This window comes from Panulirus ornatus, chromosome 67, assembly GCF_036320965.1.
Source record: "Panulirus ornatus isolate Po-2019 chromosome 67, ASM3632096v1, whole genome shotgun sequence".
Classification (NCBI taxonomy): Eukaryota; Metazoa; Arthropoda; class Malacostraca; order Decapoda; family Palinuridae; genus Panulirus; species Panulirus ornatus.
The window spans coordinates 23,317,745-23,336,782 of record NC_092290.1 but is presented as its reverse complement, the minus strand read 5'-3'; the positions used below and the strand labels follow the sequence as shown (position 1 = coordinate 23,336,782).

General features: G+C 39.1%; 1 protein-coding gene across 14 annotated transcripts in view; it reads right to left on the bottom strand.

The window, feature by feature from the left end:
- The window catches only part of LOC139747080 (uncharacterized), a 488,827-nt gene that overhangs the window by 263,460 nt on the left and 206,329 nt on the right, over positions 1-19,038 (bottom strand). For 2 of the 14 annotated variants that reach the window (XM_071658881.1, XM_071658886.1), the window contains 2 exons: positions 12,162-12,238; positions 9,814-9,951 (listed from right to left, as the gene is read on the bottom strand). The exons of 8 other annotated variants lie outside the window; for them this stretch is intronic. In XM_071658881.1, coding sequence (XP_071514982.1) covers positions 9,945-9,951; positions 12,162-12,238 — 84 coding nt within the window. In that variant the 3' untranslated portion in view covers positions 9,814-9,944. Of the gene's footprint in view, positions 1-6,362; positions 12,239-19,038 lie in introns of those variants that run through there. 4 more of the 14 variants (XM_071658884.1, XR_011712305.1, XM_071658885.1 and 1 more) reach the window with 4 other exon arrangements.

Sequence of the window (19,038 nt, the reverse complement as noted above, 5' to 3'; positions counted from 1 at the left end):
TGCTTTTCTAAGTATTTCTCACATACATTCTTCAAAGCAAACACCTGATCCACACATCCTCTACCACTTCTGAAACCACACTGCTCTTCCCCAATCTGATGCTCTGTACATGCCTTCACCCTCTCAATCAATACCCTACCATATAATTTCCCAGAAATACTCAACAAACTTATACCTCTGTAATTTGAGCACTCACCTTTGTCCCCTTTGCCTTTGTACAATGGCACTATGCAGGCATTCTGCCAATCCTCAGGGACCTCACCATGAGTCATACATACATTAAATAACCTTACCAACCAGTCAACAAACAGTCACCTCCTTTTTCAATAAATTCCACTGCAATACCATCCGACCCGCTGCCTTGCTGGCTTTCATCTTCCGCAAAGCTTTTACTACCTCTTCTCTGTTTACCAAATCATTTTCCCGAACCCTCTCACTTTGCACACCACCTCAACCAAAACACCCTATATCTGCCACTCTATCATCAAACACATTCAACAAACCTTCAAAATACTCACTCCATCTCCTTCTCACATCACCACTACTTGTTATCACCTCCCCATTAGCCCCCTTCAGTGACATTCCCATTTGTTCCCTTGTCTTACGCACTTTATTTACCTCCTTCCAAAACATCTTTTTACTCTCCCTAAAATTTAATGATACTCTCTCACCCCAACTCTCATTTGCCCTCTTTTTTACCTCTTGCACCTTTCTCTTGACCTCCTGCCTCTTTCTTTTATACATCTCCCACTCATTTGCATTATTTCCCTGCAAAAATTGTCCAAATACCTCTCTCTTCTCTTTCACTAATAATCTTACTTCTTCATCCCACCATTCACTACCCTTTCTAATCTGTCCACCTCCCACGCTTCTCATGCCACAAGCATCTTTTGCGCAAGCCATCACTGCTTCCCTAAATATATCCCATTCCTTCCCCACTTCCCTTACCTCCTTTGTTCTCACCTTTTTTCCATTCTGTACTCAGTCTCTCCTGGTAATTCCTCACACAAGTCTCCTTCCTAAGTTCACTTACTCTCACCACTCACTTCACCCCAACATTCTCCCTTCTTTTCTGAAAACCTCTACAAATCTTCACCTTCGCCTCCACAAGATAATGATCAGATCCCTCCAGTTGCACCTCTCAGCACATTAACATCCAAAAGTCTCTCTTTCGCACGCCTATCAATTAACACGTAATCCAATAACACTCACTGGCCATTTCTCCTACTATATTTATGTATATCTCTCTTTTTAAACCAGGCATTCCCAATCACCAGTCTTTTTTCAGCACATAAATCTACAAGCTCTTCACCATTTCCATTTACAACACTGAACACCCCATGTATACCAATTATCCCCTCAACTGCCAGATTACTCACCTTTGCATTCAAATCACCCATCACTATAACCTGGTCTTGTGCATCAAAACTACGAACACACTCATTCAGCTGCTCCCAAAACACTTGCCTTTCATGATCTTTCTTCTCATGCCCAGGTGCATATGCACCAATAATCACCCATCTCTCTCCATCAACTTTCAGTTTTACCCATATCAATCTAGAGTTTACTTTCTTACATTCTATCACATACTCCTCGAAGGCTCAGATTGGGGTGTCTAAATGTGTGTGGATGTAACCAAGATGAGAAAAAAGGAGAGATAGGTAGTATGTTTAAGGAAAGGAACCTGGATGTTTTGGCTCTAAGTGAAACGAAGCTCAAGGGTAAAGGGGAAGAGTGGTTTGGGAATGTCTTGGGAGTAAAGTCAGGGGTTAGTGAGAGGACAAGAGCAAGGGAAGGAGTAGCACTACTCCTCAAACAGGAGTTGTGGGAGTATGTGATAGAGTGTAAGAAAGTAAACTCTAGATTGATATGGGTAAAACTGAAAGTTGATGGAGAGAGATGGGTAATTATTGGTGCCAATGCACCTAGGCATGATATGAAAGATCATGAGAGGCAAGTGCTTTGGGAGCAGCTGAATGAGTGTGTTAGTAGTTTTGATGCACAAGACCGGGTTATAGTGATGGGTGATTTGAATGCAAAGGTGAGTAATGTGGCAGTTGAGGGAATAATTGGTATACATGGGGTGTTCAGTGTTGTAAATGGAAATGGTGAAGAGCTTGTAGATTTATGTGCTGAAAAAGGACTGGTGATTGGGAATACCTGGTTTAAAAAGAGAGATATACATAAGTATACGTATGTAAGTAGGAGAGATGGCCAGAGAGCATTATTGGATTACGTGTTAACTGATAAGCGCGCAAAAGAGAGACTTTTGGATGTTAATGTGCTGAGAGGTGCAACTGGAGGGATGTCTGATCATTATCTTGTGGAGGCGAAGGTGAAGATTTGTAGGGGTTTTCAGAAAAGAAGAGAGAATGTTGGGGTGAAGAGAGTGGTGAAGAGAGTGGTGAGAGTAAGTGAGCTTGGGAAGGAGACTTGTGTGAGGAAGTACCAGGAGAGACTGAGAGCAGAATGGAAAAAGGTGAGGACGAAGGTAAGGGGAGTGGGGAAGGAATGGGATATATTTAGGGAAGCAGTGATGGATTGCGCAAAAGATGCTTGTGGCATGAGAAGCATGGGAGGTGGGAAGATTAGAAAGGGTAGCGAGTGGTGGGATGAAGAAGTAAGATTATTAGTGAAAGAGAAGAGATAGGCATTTGGACAATTTTTGCAGGGAAAAAATGCAAATGAGTGAGAGATGTATAAAAGAAAGAGGCAGGAGGTCAAGAGAAAGGTGCAAGAGGTGAAAAAGAGGGCAAATGAGAGTTGGGGTGAGAGAGTATCATTAAATTTTAGGGAGAATAAAAAGATGTTTTGGAAGGGGGTAAATAAAGTGCGTAAGACATGGGAGCAAATGGGAACTTCAGTGAAGGGGGCTAATGGGGAGGTAATAACAAGTAGTGGTGATGTGAGAAGGAGATGGAGTGAGTATTTTGAAGGTTTGTTGAATGTGTTTGATGATAGAGTGGCAGATATAGGGTGTTTTGGTCGAGGTGGTGTGCAAAGTGAGAGGGTTAGGGAAAATGATTTGGCAAACAGAGAAGAGGTAGTAAAAGTTTGCGGAAGATGAAAGCCGGCATGGCAGCAGGTTCGGATGGTATTGCAGTGGAATTTATTAAAAAAGGGGGTGACTGTATTGTTGACTGGTTGGTAAGGTTATTTAATGTATGTATGATTCATGGTGAGGTGCCTGAGGATTGGCGGAATGCTTGCATAATGCCATTGTACAAAAGCAAAGGGGATAAGAGTGAGTGCTCAAATTACAGAGGTATAAGTTTGTTGAGTATTCCTGGTAAATTATATGGGAGGGTATTGATTGAGAGGGTGAAGGCATGTACAGAGCATCAGATTGGGGAAGAGCACTGTGGTTTCAGAAGTGGTAAAGGATGTGTGGATAAGGTGTTTGCTTTGAAGAATGTATGTGAGAAATACTTAGAAAAGCAAATGGATTTGTATGTAGCATTTATGGATCTAGAGAAGGCATATGATAGCATTGATAGAGATGCTCTGTGGAAGGTATTAAGAATATATGGTGTGGGAGGCAAGTTGTTAGAAGCAGTGAAAAGTTTTTATCGAGGATGTAAGGCATGTGTATGTGTAGGAAGAGAGGAAAGTGATTGGTTCTCAGTGAATGTAGGTTTGTGGCAGGGGTGTGTGATGTCTCCATGGTTGTTTAATTTGTGTATGGATGGGGTTGGTAGGGAAGTGAATGCAAGAGTTTTGGAAAGAGGGGCAAGTATGAAGTCTGTTGTGGATGAGAGAGCTTGGGAAGTGAGTCAGTTGTTGTTTGCTGATGATACAGTGCTGGTGGCTGATTCATGTGAGAAACTGCAGAAGCTGGTGACTGATTTGGTAAAGTGTGTGAAAGAAGAAAGCTGAGAGTAAATGTGAATAAGAGCAAGGTTATTAAATACAGTAGGGTTGAGGGACATGTCAATTGGGCGGCAAGTTTGAATGGAGAAAAACTGGAGGAAGTGAAGTGTTTTAGATATCTGGGAGTGGATTTCACAGTGGATGGAACCATGGAAGCAGAAGTGAATCATAGGGTGGGGGAGGGGGCAAAAGTTCTGGGAGCGTTGAAAAATGTGTGGAAGTCGAGAACGCTATCTTGGAAAGCAAAAATGGGTATGTTTGAAGGAATAGTGGTTCCAACAATATTATATGGTTGCAAGGCATGGGCTATAGATAGAGTTGTGTGGAGGAGGTTGGTTGTGCTGGAAATGAGATGGTAGAGGATAATACGTGGTGTGAGGTGGTTTGATCGAGTAAGTAATGAAAGGGTAAGAGAGATGTGTGGTAATAAAAAGAGTTTGGTTGAGAGAGCAGAAGAGGGTGTTTTGAAATGGTAAAAATCCACTTTAGAGTTATAGATATCATGCATTCCAATTCTTAGGATACAGGGAAACAAGTGTATGAATCATAAACTTTGATGTGTCTGATCAAAACCTTTTACGTCAAGATGAAGCTTAACCAATGAGTAAGGTCAAATTCCAAGTAAACCATTTCATTTGAGAATAAGTAAGGTCAAGTTCCAAGTTAACCATTTTACTATCTATAAGGAAGTATAACTAAGGCAAAATCCAAACAAAAGTTGGGATCTTATGCCAACCAGCTTTTATTATGCTGGGAAACAACTATATAAAAATACAGTTTGATGATTTGACATGATGTTTACAGATCAGGTCACATGTACCTTCGATAAACCAGTGAGTGACTCATGACAGCAGAAGGATGAATGATGGATGAACAGTGATGATGAAAGCAATGTCTACCACATTATGCAGGTAACACTTAAAATGCATGACAATTAAGTAAGTTCATGAGATGGGGCCCCACAATTAACTAACTCCCTTCATATACTGTCCAGAATGAATAACTATATTGTGACGCTACTCTCCACAGTAGTAAGATTGGATGCGAGAGATGCTAAGCACACAACCCTTGGGTTACAACTCCAGACTATTCTGTTAAATAATTTTCTGCTTTGCCATAAAAGTTATTGTACTGTTGTTAACTTTCCTGAAGCAACTGTTCCAAATTTCCCCTATGTGTACATTATAGGGTTCTCATTTAATCTTATGATAATCTTGGCTCCAAGCTATCTGAGCAAGAGTGGTTAAATCTTACCGAGTTCAATGCCTACTGTTAAAAATGGCATCTTCCATTCATGGGGAGCCATAAAATTCAAATATGTAATTACAAACTTTCTCAATTTTCACTTCCCAGCTTCTGCTTTCTTTCCAATAACTTTCAAGGACATTGATCACTTTTCTCATAACACTAGTTGATTTTGTATAAAACCTGAGTTGGTTTTTGTGAGAAACATTACTGGTCAGTTGTATTCTATATGACATCTTTGTAAACTAGCTCATTGCTGATGCTCAATTTTCTCATTTCTTAGTTCCCATTTGTTTTCAGAGCTTTCTTATTCTTTGTGATACTTTTTCTTTTCATATCAACAACACAAAACATCATTTTTCCTTTTGAGTATGTATACCTGGCAGCTGTGTGGTGGAATAAAGGTCTCTGCAGTATCAAGAAATCAACATTCAGGTGGGTTCAGGTGGGTGAGAGGCATGCATCAGATAGAAAGCACTTGATCAAAGTGATATATGGGGGAAGATAAGCACGTCAACAGGTTGACAAAAAAACAAAGTAAGGATAGTAGAGGGCATAGTGAGGGTATAAAATTTAGGGCATAGTAGTGAGGGTATGGGGGAGAGGGGCATAGCGGGGAGGGTATAATAGTGAAATCATGGCAGTGAGGCCAGACTATTGAGGGCAGGGTAGTGACAGCACTGTGTGGCAGGCAGGCTCTGGTTTCTGTGTACTATACATGGCAGCTTGAGATTTGATGTATGCAACTGGGGCCACTGTTCATTTGTTCCAGATTCTACTTCAGTATGGCAGGAAAATCATCCAGATCTGAAAAAAATCTATCATGCTGGTAATCAAGGGGTTATAGCACAGTTCAAGTAGACACACAAGTGTCATCCTAGATAACCTAACTAGAAAAAAGAAGGCAGAACAGCATTGGCAAGAGATCCAGTCCATCAATAATCCCGTTCACCTGTATTATCTCAAGGAAGGATTTGAAGATGTCATGGAAGCCATCTTACACAACACCAGGAAGAATGAACAAGTATAGTTACTGTAAATGACAGGAAAGAAAAAGATACAGGATTACATAGGGTTGCCAAAGTGGATGGATAAAAGGAGTTGTCATTAACCATTAAATAGCGACCATTACCACCTGAGAATCTGAAAATGGATGGCAACCATCATCACAAGACGATCTAACTTTTCCCACCTACTCCTCCAATTAACTTACTGAACCACTGAGGTCTCCTTTTTCACTAGCGAGACACAGGAAAAAATTCAGCTCTCTTCATTACCAAAACAAACACCACTCTAGGTACAAGTCCAGTGACCTCATAGAATATGCATAAAGCAACCACACAGAAAATACAGAGATTGTTACAAGACTAAATAAAGAGGAAGAATGATTTTGATATTCTTCAGTTGGGAAGGAAAATAAGAGAAGTAATGTGAAGAAATGCACATCTCAGAGCATGATTTTCACAAGAATAAAGACAATGGAGGCCTGTGCTGGATTCCTCCACCCATCTCCCTGCAACCCTCATACTCAAAGATTATGAAACAAGTGCATCTAATTTTCTTAAATGTACTCTTGAGGTGATGGAGGTCTATGGTAACAGATGATAATAAGGGGCTAAAATATTTCCAAGAACACTTTGACTATTAAGGACCAATTTACAAAGCCACACATATTGTATCATTAAATGTGTAGTGTAATATTTTCATTTATAACCATATTATTCACCAACAACATTGTGCCCGATGTAAAGCAATGTCAAAAAAGAAATAATAAAAAAAAGGAAAAAAGACCTCCACATCTTACCCTCTTATCTTGAGGTGATGAAGGATTATTGTAAGTGTGCAGCCCAACCTCCCCCCTAACCTTCACTAATTCTTAACATGTATCCTATAACATTTCTACATATGTCATTCATGGCCAATGCTGTGCCTGTATGCAAAATAGCAGCAAAGTGTGAAACCAGTAAAGAGAAAAAACACCACCTCCATGTACTCCCTCTTAACTCAAGCTGTCAGTCATGTCAAGCCACACCCCATCCTCTAACTTAACACTCCACCAGACCAACAAAAGGTAGTTACATTGGTTAATGTGTATTTTCTTGTACTCTGAATGCCAATCTATCAATTTATAAAAAGTCATTCCTTTTTCAACTGCACATATGGTGATGGAATTTTCAACCAATTGTCCCATCTAAAGGTTAAACGATAAATCATGCTAACTGAATTTAACCTCTTTGGTCAATATACATTTCTCAACTGTGGAACCAAATGTACAATACAGTTTTTAGTTCATTATCAACCTGAGGAGAATATCATCACGGGAAGAAATTTTTTTCTATAAGGAAAAAAAAAATACAGTATAATAGGTTATTTATCTATTCATTATACTTAATCGCCATCTGCCACCTTACCGAGGTAAGCAAGGAAACACACAAAAGAATGGCCCACACCCAAAGGTATCTTAAAATTTTCATGTACTCTATGAGAACCAACACCAATACCACACCACCATCACTGTCTCTGCCTCACCACAAACTTCCAATACTACTGGCTACATCAACAACACGCCTTGACTTCTGTCATCATTACCATGCTTGCCTTGACTAAGGCCACTACCTGCAGGAACATCCCATGGTGAGAGCAATGGGGAGGGGAGCTTCTGATTTTTCTTTGAAGGCCTAAATCCTTTATTGGCAATTTAATAAAATTCTCCCTCAGGAAACAGGTATGTCCCCTCAGTACAAGGTATCTAAATTACTATCTCTGTTAATGACATTAAGATTCAAATAATTTCTAATGTCCATATGTTTTTAATGAATATTAAGTCAAAACAAGAGAAGTCTTCTGGGAACACTTATTTTAATTCCATAGCAGCATAGTCATTGGTATAGAATATAAGAACAGGTAGAAATATTGTATGGAATATATTAATGTCATCTGTACTTAGTTCCATAGACTTTTCTTCAAATTAAGAGAGATATTAAACATTTCATTCGGGGCATAGCTCATGTAAAATCTCAACTCGAGTTATGGAATTATGTCATCCAATTTTGTTCATGCTGGAAAACAACAGCTTAAAATATACATTTCGATGCATTTGGCCTCTGACCTATATGGAGTGTCATATACATCTTCATTAAACCAGGGTGGGACTCCCTGGCAGAAGGGCAACAACAAAAAAGTGATCCACATGCATCTGTCATGATGCACATGACAAAAATAAAAAATGATTAATGACTGGTGGACTATAGGAAAAAGTATCTTTGGTTAAGAAAATTAATGTTATACATTTGTCAAAGTTTATTCAACAATACGTTTCCAAACTGTCATAAAAAATCATTTTAAATATGACAATAATATCTGACCAGATTTAAGTACCAGTATACAGTACAGTAGCACTGCACTGTGAGATACATATATGAAAGCCATATTCATCATCTGCTTAAATGAAAGTAACAGCAAAACATCTTCTTGGGTGATAGTGACATACTGCAGTATCCACTCTGAGAAATTATTCAAATTCAAGTTGTACCTCCCCATCCGGGAGCATCCCCCCATATCTCATCCACTTACGGAAAAAACAGCCTAACTAAAATTTCCAAGGTAACATGGCCACTAAAACCATCTCTGTCTTGCCAGTCACAGCCTTCACCACCATCCCTAAGTCCCTCAGCTGGTCAAGACAGACAATGAATGTGGATAAGGGCATATATGATCAGCAGCCCTTCATATCTATCTCCAATGCCATCATCTGTGCATGAAGGGACAGCATCATTAGCACATGATGTCCTAACATCACTGTCAACTCATGAGCCACAAGAATGGAGTAGGTAATGAAGTCAAGAGCCATTAAACATGATAGTAAAATACTTTTTTTTCTTTAACACCTTTATTTCCATGATTTTCATTTTTTTCCAAAAATATATAGTCAACCTATAAAGTGAAAATTTATATATATATATATATATATATATATATATATATATATAGATATATATATATATATATATATATATATATATATATATATATATATATATATATATATGTGTGTGTGTGTGTGTGTGTGTGTGTGTTACAGTCCTTCCATATAACACTGAACTGAATAAGTACATGAAACTAACAACAGGTTTCTGTTCAGTTAATTTCCATAGCTAACATATAAGTTGGATCTATGTTCCTCCATTCCATATACACAGCCCAGTCACATACAGATGTGTTTCCATACTTTAAAAAATTAGGATTCTCTATTAATAAAAGTTAGTCTGCTTCCTGAGCCCTAACTGTTTTGTTCTCTGATGAAACAATATGAATAATGAAGGTCCTTTAAATGCCTTCTCTTTCTTTACTTTAATAATCAGTCAATATCATTCGTGATACTAACTCAAAGCCGCAAATTCATTTATCATTTGATAAGTATTTGCATTTCAAAACAATCTGAAACAGAAGGCCTACCTCTGGGGAGGCACTGATATCTAGCCTTCTGCACCTGCAGACTGACTTGGAATTGATGAAAATGTGATTTCCAAGAAACATCATGTTGCACATTTGCTTAATCAATATTTAATGAAGCTGTGTATCTTGACATTTATTATATACATCTGTGTGTTTACTAATGATGTGGACCTTTACATTTGTGCTTTGAGCAGCACGGTAATCACAGAAAGGACATTTGAATGGCCTCTCTCCTGTATGAGTCCGAATATGTCGCTTGAGGTCACTTGTCTGCTTGAAAGTTGCTCTATTACAGAAGGGACACTGGTACACTTGTGGTTTTCGACTTCCTCTGCTGTAGAGCCTCGGAGTGCCGCCCTCCTCGCCGACAACACCTAACGCCTAGGGGACAAAACCCTCCATTACTGCTGGACATGAAAGCTCCATTTATAAATCTATCCAAAGATCAAAAACATTTCTATTTTCTCAGACAAAACATTTTCTTGATTAACCATGGCCCCAGATCAGCTTAGAGTTGGATTTATAAGGGTTTCCATAAACAATGTGAACCCAGTACAAATGAGTTTAAATACTGAATCGTCCATAAGGCAAAGGCTTATAAACAAAAATTATTTGTTGAGGAATACTTCTTCGTCAACTGGCTTTGACAACTGTTATTAAGAAAGTCCAGCTTGCACTATATAAAACAACTGATAATTGTTCAGGTTAGGAGTGAAGCTTCCACAGCCAATTAGGTAAACACCATAGAAAAGAAAAAGAACAGGAAATAACAGCATTTTCTAATTTAGTAACAAAGACAAAATATACCTTACCCCTATGTATCTTTAAACTAGCTTGGGAACCAATTCTTCCTTCAAAGGTCTCTCCAACAAAGCTGTCATGGTGTTCCTTTGCTATGAAAGGCTGTAAGCCAAAGCTCTTAGGCCCACATATCTACCACATCCTGGCTCATCTGGAAAATTTTTCAGCACTTGTCCATGCTCTTTTTAAATTTTGCCTCTAATCAGTCAAGCATTTCTACTGGATGTAGGTGATGCACATTTTTCCCCATTATGCATGGGCCTAATATACACAGTTTCAGCATATGTACATTTTTTCTATACCAGTTTTGGATGACACAAGGTGACTTTCACCCATGAGGTAAGCATTAGTATAGGTGGGGTATGATACCCTAGCCTTCCCCATGACCAAAGCCCAGAAAAGAAATCTCAAGCCCCAGCACTACTTCTTATTCCAGTACATTAATTTTCCCGTGTCTCCAACCCCCACCCCAACCTCTCAATACCCAGTATTTCCTTACTCTCAAGATATGCATGCATCTACTGTTTTTAATTTCACACCAGTTGTTGTTTGAATTTTACCATATTCCCAGTAAACCAGAGGCCTAAAACAAGAGTCAAATAACTGACCAAGCCATATTTACCTCAAAGTAACATCACTGTTATGGAAAAAAAATTACGTACATTATTCAAGTACAAAAATCATTAAAAAGTTCAAGCTAAAGAAATGTGGTAAATTATGGAAAATTTACAGCCTTATTTTTCTTAAAAAATACAAAGTTCCTGGACAGATTTATGATAGTAAAATTCACATATGATTAAACCCTGAGAAAAAAAAAATATATGGTACACCACTGCTAGCAAAAGGACAGACATCTGAATTATTACTAGAATACTTGCTTACCATTATTTAAAACAAAGCATTTTTACATTAACCTGATAAGTATGCCTTTAACTAGTTACATATCAGATTTACATAACACATGGAAGACAGTATTTACTCTGTAATATCGTTTTCATTTCTTACTGAATTTTATTGTACATGTGATAATAAAACAAGCAAACGTACAAAAAAAGACCATATGCACATCTGGCCTGAGGTTATGGATAAAGGCCTACAAGGGATGAAGCGTACACCACACAGTGAAGCATTTCATCTTTCCCATTACAAACAGGCATATTTTCACTTGTGCTTATTTCAATTTCTGACACCACAGAATAAAGTAAGTGTTTCAGTCATGCAGAGTTGGCACCAAGACAGGTTCAGCACAGTATCATAAACCCGATCACAACAAGGGCCTGGGAAGGTCATCTTGGGCCCTGGTGCTACATTTGACTCCACAGACCCCTTCATTACCCTATTCCTTTAACCAACCTCTTTCTCACTCATCCAATATCTATCATTCTCTCCCTGTCAAAAATCTTTGTTTTTATACACATTGCCATTTCAATTTTGCCTAATTTCTGTAACTTTACCAAGGCATACAATAACAAAGTCGAAACACCTGAGCTTATGGTATATCTTCCTATACTTAACGAAGTTGCAACAGAGGATATTCTACATCAAAGTAAATTCATACAAGAAAAAACATTCACTAATAGATAATTCACTGTAATCAAATATGCTGACTTTTGGTGTATTTTACAAACACTGACTGTTGACAATAAAAACAAAAACCCGGTGACAGCATTAATCAACAGACCACCTGATAAAAAGTCACAAGACTATGGAACAAATAAGAAACACAGAATCATGTCTTGACCTCCAAAACCCAGTCATAAATATACTTGTCCTAAGGGACTTCAACCTACCACAAATAAAATGGAGACAGGCAGGAAACAGCATTGTAGCTGTAACTACCAACACCAGAAGCAGCACGGACGAGCAGCTGCAAAAAAAAAGGAGTTATTCAGACTATGTGACAAGTTCTCCCTCAGGTTGCAAATAACAAAACCAACCAGAAGAAACAACACTCAGGCCTTAATCTTTACAAATAAAGTTAATCTAATATGTAGCATCACCATCTCAAACACACAGTACTCTGATCACAACTGAAGTGAAAACAACCTTGGATGCTAAACTGCCTGGGCAAAACACACATAACTAAGGAAGTGTATACAGACATTTCAGTTTTAATTGCAAGGAGCTGAAATGCGAAGATATGATCAACAAGATTTCAGCAGCATAAAGGGAAACCCCACTGAGAACCAAAACAAATGTGTTAAAGACTTGAATACTTTGGCACTCCAAACATGCAACATATATATAACAGTGAGAATAAAGTACAACAGGTCTAGGGTAGAATGAGAAAGATGAGCACTATAAAGGAGGTGAAAAAGAACTGCAAACATTTTAAAAAACACATCTCACCCTAAATAGGAAAAAACTATCAAATGATTTGAGATATATTGACCATAAACTCAAATCTTCATATGAAGCTCCAGAAAAAGAAAAGGAGGAATGAATTGTTAAAAAGAATTAAGAAATATATCAGAATAGTTTCACTCATATGCAAAATGCAAATTAAGGATCACAAATTCAATTGGCAATCTAAAAACAGAAGAGGATACTTTTACAGATGAATGCCAAGAGATTAGTGAGATTCTAAAAAAGGCAACATGAATCAGTATTAATGAACCAAAAACCATCAAAAAGATAAATGACCCAACAATCATCCCCCATATCACATAGCTGATACACCACCTCACCACAGCATTTTGAGAGCAAGACCATCCACTCTAACCTAGGATCACACTCCTGGAATTCAGTCTTCACAAAGAAATTCAAAAGAACTTCTTTTAAGACCACTAGAGAAAGTCTTGATTCTAGCATCATCCACAAGAGTTTGTAATTGACTTGATGTCCACTCCAGAAGGAGAAAGATAAGCAATCCCTAAAAACTATCAATAAAGAGCACTGACATAGCACAATATTAAAATCTTTGAAAGACTCCTGAAAGGCAAACTGACTGAATTTACTGAAGTGAATAATTACATAACCCAGGATATGGTTTTAAAGCAGGAAGATTTTGCCTCTCTCAGGTACCTGAAAACTACCATAAGAGAACAAATAAAATGCCACAGTGATCTAAATAAACACAGCCAGAGCATTTGATAAATATGACCACTATATAGGGCCATAGATTCTGCAAAGCCCTATAGAGTTGGAGAAGAAATTGGACTAATTTGGGTTATAGATATGGGAAGGTGAGGAGGAGGGAGAAAGACTGGAAGAGGCGACAGAATTTAAGTATGTGGGAGCTTTCTTGGTTAAGTTTGGTGATATGGAGGGAGAGATAGGGAGAGAGCAGTGCACAGTACAAGAGTGGTTGGGTTCCTTAACAGAATAATGAAGGGTAGAAGTACAGAAAGAGTCAGAGATGAATCCAGGCTTTGGAAATAAGCTATTTGAGAGGAGGATGTGTCATGACTAGATGAAACTAAGAAAGAAATGACAAGGTGTATTAGAGATTTGGCATGGCAGGAACTGCAAGGGGAATGAATTATGGAGTAGTAGAGAGGGTGAAGCATAATACTTTGGGGTGGTTTGAGTAAATGGAAAGAATACAAGATGAAGAATTTATAAGAAGAGTGTATGATAGTAAGATTAAAGGAGTTGGTGTGAGAGGAAGGCCACCTACGACATAGGGAAATAGCATGGAAGAGTAATGGAGGGAGAGAAATAATGGAAGAATATGCAGAATGGTTTATGCGAGGGAGGCATGTAAGGACAGAGATAAGTGTAGACTTTTGCTGTGGCCACCACCTTGATGGGAGTTTCCAGAGGGAACTGGCATTGGAGATACAAACAGATAGGTAGACCATGGCATCACACCACACAATATGCATAACAAAAGGAATAACTGGAAAAACTGGGAGAAGGATATACAACTTCTTAACAAACACATCACAAAACAGTTATAAATCATGCTATTTCCAGTGTCTCTATAGTAAAATTCTCATTCTGTTCCTCATTCTTACATTTGAAATTGACAAAAACAGGAATCACAGTTTCATACCATCCTTTGCAGATGATATTAGAATAAGTATAAAAATCAAAGCAGAGGATTCTGAAAGGCTACAAAGAGACTTTAATGAAGTTTTCCAATGGGCTACTAAGAACAAAGTGCTTTTCAATTGAGATAAATTTCAATTCTTCCAGTATAGGAAAATAAAGAAATCACAGTCAAAACAGAATACCAAGACAGACACACACTGTCATAAACCAAATGAATGATATGTAAGACCTCAAGGTAATGTCTAATGAACTAACCTTGAAGAGAGAAAAAAAAAGTCACATATTTCAGAAGGATAGTGGAATGGAACATGCAAACTTTTAAGACAAGAAAAGGAAAGCTAATGATGAGAATATTGCTGTGTTCTAAAATCACTCTACAAGGCAAGTGAAACTACAGAATTAAAAAATGTTTAGAGATCTTTCATGGCCTATGTTAACATGGCAAAGGAACTAAATTGCTAGGAACAGCTGGAACCAGTGAACCTGTACTTCCTGAGCACGACATGAGAAGTACATGATCATTCATACTTATAATCAAACCTGGAAAATCCTGAAAGGCATGTGCATGGTCCTTAACTTACACTCAGAAATAACCTCCTATTGGCACGACATGAATGAAAGACTAAAATACAACCTCTGAAATCCAAAGGTGTGATTTGCACGAAAACAGAGAACACTTTAAACATCTAGGGCCCAAGACAAACATCAGATACACCATGGAATGCACAATGGAGAAGTTTAAAAAGATCCTGGACCAGCACTCAGAAAGTGTACCAGACCAGCCAGGCTGTATGGCCTTTGTAGTCATTCGGGCTGTAGCTTCCTACACCTTGGCTGACCAATGACCCAACACAACAGTGTGAGCCCAGCATGGACTGTTGGAGCAAAAGATCCCCAAAGAACATATCAGGTAAACATCAAATAAACAGAAAATTTATGACAGCTTTAGTTCTTGGAATGTAATTAGTATCATTCCTTACGGAGTTAATGAAAGAAGATTTGCGCAAGTAAAAATCAGACATGGCTAATCCTGATATGAAAAGATAATATACAGAATAAATAGCTAGATTGAGGTGTCTAAATGTGTGTGGATGTAACCAAGATGAGAAAAAAGGAGAGATAGGTAGTATGTTTGAGGAAAGGAACCTGGATGTTTTGGCTCTGAGTGAAACGAAGCTAAAGGGTAAAGGGGAAGAGTGGTTTGGGAATGTCTTGGGAGTAAAGTCAGCGGTTAGTGAGAGGACAAGAGCAAGGGAAGGAGTAGCACTACTCCTGAATCAGGAGTTGTGGGAGTATGTGATAGAGTGTAAGAAAGTAAATTCTAGATTGATATGGGTAAAATTGAAAGTTGATGGAGAGAGATGGGTGATTATTGGTGCATATGCACCTGGGCATGAGAAGAGAGATCATGAGAGGCAAGTGTTTTGGGAGCAGCTGAATGAGTGTGTTAGTGGTTTTGATGCACAAGACCGGGTTATAGTGATGGGTGATTTGAATGCAAAGGTGAGTAATGTGGCAGTTGAGGGAATAATTGGTATACATGGAGTGTTCAGTGTTGTAAATGGAAATGGTGAAGAGTTTGTAGATTTATGTGCTGAAAAAGGACTGGTGATTGGGAATACCTGGTTTAAAAAGCGAGATATACATAAGTATACGTATGTAAGTAGGAGAAATGGCCAGAGAGCGTTATTGGATTACGTGTTAATTGATAGACGCATGAAAGAGAGACTTCTGGATGTTAATGTGCTGAGAGGTGCAACTGGAGGGATGTCTGATCATTATCTTGTGGAGGCGAAGATGAAGATTTGTGGGGGTTTTCAGAAAAGAAGAGAGAATGTTGGGGTGAAGAGTGTGGTGAGAGTAAGTGAGCTTGGGAAGGAGACTTGTGTGAGGAAGTACCAGGAAAGACTGAGTACAGAATGGAAAAAGGTGAGAACAAAGGAGGTAAGGGGAGTGTGGGAGGAATGGGATGTATTTAGGGAAGCAGTGATGGCTTGCGCAAAAGATGCTTGTGGCATGAGAAGCGTGGGAGGTGGGTTGATTAGAAAAGGTAGTGAGTGGTGGGATGAAGAAGTAAGATTATTAGTGAAAGAGAAGAGAGAGGCATTTGAACGATTTTTGCTGGGAAAAAATGCAAATGAGTGGGAGAGGTATAAAAGAAAGAGGCAGGAGGTCAAGAGAAAGGTGCAAGAGGTGAAAAAGAGGGCAAATGAGAGTTGGGGTGATAGAGTATCATTAAATTTTAGGGAGAATAAAAAGATGTTCTGGAAGGAGGTAAATAAAGTTTGTAAGACAAGGGAGCAAATGGGAACTTCAGTGAAGGGGGCTAATGGGGAGGTGATAACAAGCAGTGGTGATGTAAGAAGGAGATGGAGTGAGTATTTTGAAGGTTTGTTGAATGTGTTTGATGACAGAGTGGCAGATATAGGGTGTTTTGGTCGAGGTGGTGTGCAAAGTGAGAGGGTTAGGGAAAATGACTTGGTAAATAGAGAAGAGGTAGTGAAAGCTTTGCGGAAGATGAAAGCCGGCAAGGCAGCAGGTTTGGATGGTATTGCAGTGGAATTTATTAAAAAAGGGGGTGACTGTATTGTTGACTGGTTGGTAAGGTTATTTAATGTATGTATGACTCATGGTGAGGTGCCTGAGGATTGGCGGAATGCGTGCATAGTGCCATTGTATAAAGGCAAAGGGGATAAGAGTGAGTGCTCAAATTACAGAGGTATAAGTTTGTTGAGTATTCCTGGTAAATTATATGGGAGGGTATTGATTGAGAGGGTGAAGGCATGTACAGAGCATCAGATTGGGGAAGAGCAGTGTGGTTTCAGAAGTGGTAGAGGATGTGTGGATCAGGTGTTTGCTTTGAAGAATGTATGTGAGAAATACTTAGAAAAGCAAATGGATTTGTATGTAGCATTTATGGATCTGGAGAAGGCATATGATAGAGTTGATAGAGATGCTCTGTGGAAGGTATTAAGAATATATGGTGTGGGAGGAAAGTTGTTAGAAGCAGTGAAAAGTTTTTATCGAGGATGTAAGGCATGTGTACGTGTAGGAAGAGAGGAAAGTGATTGGTTCTCAGTGAATGTAGGTTTGCGGCAGGGGTGTGTGATGTCTCCATGGTTGTTTAATTTGTTTATGGATGGGGTTGTTAGGGAGGTAAATGCAAGAGTTTTGGAAAGAGGGGCAAGTATGAAGTCTGTTGGGGATGAGAGAGCTTGGGAAGTGAGTCAGTTGTTGTTCGCTGATGATACAGCGCTGGTGGCTGATTCATGTGAGAAACTGAAGCTGGTGACTGAGTTTGGTAAAGTGTGTGGAAGAAGAAAGTTAAGAGTAAATGTGAATAAGAGCAAGGTTATTAGGTACAATAGGGTTGAGGGTCAAGTCAATTGGGAGGTGAGTTTGAATGGAGAAAAACTGGAGGAAGTGAAGTGTTTTAGATATCTGGGAGTGGATCTGTCAGCGGATGGAACCATGGAAGCGGAAGTGGATCATAGGGTGGGGGAGGGGGCGAAAATTCTGGGGGCCTTGAAGAATGTGTGGAAGTCGAGAACATTATCTCGGAAAGCAAAAATGGGTATGTTTGAAGGAATAGTGGTTCCAACAATGTTGTATGGTTGCGAGGCGTGGGCTATGGATAGAGTTGTGCGCAGGAGGATGGATGTGCTGGAAATGAGATGTTTGAGGACAATGTGTGGTGTGAGGTGGTTTGATCGAGTGAGTAACGTAAGGGTAAGAGAGATGTGTGGAAATAAAAAGAGCGTGGTTGAGAGAGCAGAAGAGGGTGTTTTGAAGTGGTTTGGGCACATGGAGAGAATGAGTGAGGAAAGATTGACCAAGAGGATATATGTGTCGGAGGTGGAGGGAACGAGGAGAAGAGGGAGACCAAATTGGAGGTGGAAAGATGGAGTGAAAAAGATTTTGTGTGATCGGGGCCTGAACATGCAGGAGGGTGAAAGGAGGGCAAGGAATAGAGTGAATTGGAGCGATGTGGTATACCGGGGTTGACGTGCTGTCAGTGGATTGAATCAAGGCATGTGAAGCGTCTGGGGTAAACCATGGAAAGCTGTGTAGGTATGTATATTTGCGTGTGTGGACGTATGTATATACATGTGTATGGGGGGGGGGGTTGGGCCATTTCTTTCGTCTGTTTCCTTGCGCTACCTCGCAAACGCGGGAGACAGCGACAAAGTATAAAAAAAAAAAAAAAAAAAAAAAAAAATAGAGAAGAGGTAGTAAAAGCTTTACAGAAGATGAAAGCCGGCAAAGCAGCAGGTTTGGATGGTATTGCAGTGGAATTTATTAAAAAAGGGGGTGACTGTATTGTTGACTGGTTGATAAGGTTATTTAATGTATGTATGAATCATGGTGAGGTGCCTGAGGATTGGCAGAATGCTTGCATAGTGCCATTGTACAAAGGCAAAGGGGATAAGAGTGAGTGCTCAAATTACAGAGGTATAAGTTTGTTGAGTATTCCTGGTAAATTATATGGGAGGATATTGATTGAGAGGGTGAAGGCGTGTATAGAGCATCAGACTGGGGAAGAGCAGTATGGTTTCAGAAGTGGTAGAGGATGTGTGGATCAGGTGTTTGCTTTGAAGAATGTATGTGAGAAATACTTAGAAAAGCAAATGGATTTGTATGTAGCATTTATGGATCTGGAGAAGGCATATG